The sequence below is a fragment of the Lithobates pipiens genome, unplaced genomic scaffold (genome assembly GCF_037356315.1).
Source record: "Lithobates pipiens isolate NorthernLeopardFrog02 unplaced genomic scaffold, aLitPip1_a1.2 Scaffold_13, whole genome shotgun sequence".
Taxonomy (NCBI): Eukaryota; Metazoa; Chordata; class Amphibia; order Anura; family Ranidae; genus Lithobates; species Lithobates pipiens.
The window spans coordinates 21,372,025-21,375,001 of NW_027507718.1; the positions used below are offsets into that span (position 1 = coordinate 21,372,025).

The window sequence follows — 2,977 nt, forward strand, 5'->3', positions numbered from 1 at the left end:
CCTCTGCTGTCAAATATATATATATATATATATATATATATATATATATATATATATATATATATATATTTATATTTATGCAACTTTCTCTCTCTATACATGCGGAAAGGATATATTTGTCTCTCACCCATATTTTTTTAATGTATAGAAAACTCCACTAATTAGAATTTAGCATCAGCAATAAGTGAATCAGCTGCTGAAATCCCGACAATGTTGTCAGTATCCTGTCATTGTAATGCGCTTCAATTGCACCCCGTACTTGGAACGCAACAGGTTTTTTTGGTTGAAGTACGAGAGTGTAGTTAGAAGAAAAGGAAATGTGAAACTTTGAGTAATATAAGAAGATACAGTAAAGGCTGACTTCAAATGACATTTAATAATCCACCAATACAGATGAGAAGAATATCTGTATGAACACAGTGCATTAATAAAGTAAGGATGAATCCAATAATAGAATGTCTACATTTTATACAGTAAAGTGCTTGCTTGCTCAGAAAACATGGACATACAGTAGCACATTGAGGACCAAATAAAGGTGTTTGTAGGCGACATAGGGGAGAAAACAATTATAAAAGATCATCTAAAATAAATTCATCTTACAAATAATGGAGCTATCTTTACATCTTAGAAAGAGTCCAGCTTTATTCATGACAGGTAATTCTTTAGGAGGATACCAAATACTTCTATGCTTCAATAAGAAAAATATGGTTCTAAAGAATGTCGCCAACCAAAAACACATATAACATATAACTTTAAATAATTTATTCTAGCTACGCTTTATGGAAACTGATGTCGTTTTCGAGCGAATTTAACTCTGTCCAGTAGATATAGAGTACATAAATGGTTTCAAACCTCAGTCTTCAAGTACCCCCAACAGGCAATATTTTTGGGGATTTTTCTTTAGCTGTCATAAATATCCAACCAGTGACACCCAGTTAAAGCACCTGTGCAAGGAGAAGGAAATCCTGAAAACATGTCCTGTTGGGGGGTACTTGAGGACTGAGATTGGGGACCACTGGAGTACATGATGGTCCCTGTGTGGGGTTGCAGAAGGTAAGCTAGGAATGGACCAGCACTGAGTGCAGCATACTATTCTTACTGTCCGAGTGAGTGGACGCAGACTGCTCCAGAATAGAAGCGGCCACTGTGGCTGTAGGGTTGCACATGCTAGAGGGATTGACAGTCAGGCTTGGGATTGCGGATACTGGTGGCAGAGAGGCTGTTGGTTTTATAGGGACAGGCACAGCTGGGATAGTCTGACTTGGGGCATGGCAAATAGTTTTCATTGGCACCCCAAAATGCCCATACTCTTGTGGCACTGTCATGCTTGCCATAGGGTCCATCATGCCAACGTGGGGCCACATGGAACTGACCATGTTGCTAAGTTGACTGGGCACTGGGTATCCCAGGTGATGCATCATGGATGCTAAAGGGAGACCACCACTCATCACCCCTTTATAATCTCTGCCAATGATGTTCTCTATAGCGAAGGGGTGCTTGAACCCTGTGGACTGGCTCCCATTGAGGCTATATGGCTGAAAGTGGGGTAATCTCCCAATCCCTGCCACTGCCGCATTCTCTGAAGTAGTCAGCCCCAGTTTGGTTTGTCCATGCTGGTGATGAAAATAATGGATCATCTGGTGACTTTTGGAGGCCAGGTGCTCAGCTCTGTGCACTTTAAACCTTTTTCTTCTTCTCAAGAAGCTGCCATTCTCAAACATGTCCCCACAGTCTGGGTGCAGTGCCCAAAAACTACCTTTGCCAGGCTGGTCAGGTCTTCTAGGGATCTTGATGAAGCAGTCATTGAATGATAAATTGTGCCTTAGTGAGTTCTGCCACCTCTGGGTGTTATCTCTGTAGTAGGGGAACCGGTCCATGATGAACTTGTAAATGTCACTCAGAGGTAACATCTTCTCGGTGGAACTCTGGATGGCCATAGCAGTAAGGGAGATGTAGGAGTAGGGTGGCTTCTGATCACTATAGGAGTTTTTCCCTGGTCGAGGCATACTTGATTTATTTTTATTTTTTCAGGAAAGAGTAAAATCCAGTTTGAGAATGCTAGATGGATTGAATTCAATTTTCATGCAGAAATAAGTAGATCAATGAGTAGAAAGAGCAAGTCAGAAGGTCTTCTTTTTATCCTGCATGGGCAGCAAGAGTGAAAAGTTTGCAGGATGCTGGAGAACGAGTCTCAATCCTCTAGCTCTAGCTGCAGTGTGATAAATAGGAATGAATCAGGCAGAGGAGGCTGTGATCAGTAGTCCTACAAGGAGTCCAAGTGGAAGGAGTCTCATCGTGCTTGCTGAGATGGGTAGGTAGTAGTAGGGAGGCTCAGCCTGGGGATGGTGTAGAGCAGGAGATGCTCTAGCTCTGCTTGTTGCCTGGTTTTGTACTGATCACAGAGCAGCTAAGACCCCCGCTGCTGCCTCTTCATTATCACATGACAATCGTTAAGGGACTCCACCAGAGAAAGTCTAATCTCGTTTCATTTGCACCTCTTTAAAAGCGAGAGCCTCTGTGTCCTGTAAAGGAGCTCGGTGTGAGGTCGTAGTGGAGAGGGGAAGGTAATGCTGCCACTTTCATCCCTTTCATTGACAGCTCTCCCCTGCAGGAGCACACACCAAAAGCATTCTTGGACTAGAAGAGTTAAGTGCAGAGCATCCAGCTTTTCTAATGGAATTCTCACACTCTCTCCTGCACTCACCATCAGGATTACAGGCGAATCTGTATGCTGGGGACTTTTCAAGTGGAGATTTCGGTGAACTCCAACTCATCAAATAGCTTTCCTTAGGAGAACCCTCATTCATCAGTTAATTGTAGTGTACAAGTATGCTTAGCAATAGCAAACAAGATTGTTTTCACTGCATTCTTTACTCTAATAATGAAGAGATTATTCCACTTCTGTTCAGGACAATTATATTTTCATTTTCATTTCTTGCTTTCTTCATGGTAACTGCGAAAACAGTTAATTAATGTC

General features: G+C 42.1%; 1 protein-coding gene across 1 annotated transcript; it reads right to left on the reverse strand.

The window, feature by feature from the left end:
* Positions 1-232: 232 nt before the first annotated feature.
* On the reverse strand, positions 233-2,636 carry FOXB2 (forkhead box B2). The gene has a single exon (XM_077474896.1). It carries the CDS (start codon positions 2,004-2,006, stop codon positions 1,059-1,061), a length of 948 nt encoding a protein of 315 aa, XP_077331022.1. The 5' UTR covers positions 2,007-2,636; the 3' UTR covers positions 233-1,058.
* Between the last annotated feature and the right edge of the window lie 341 nt (positions 2,637-2,977).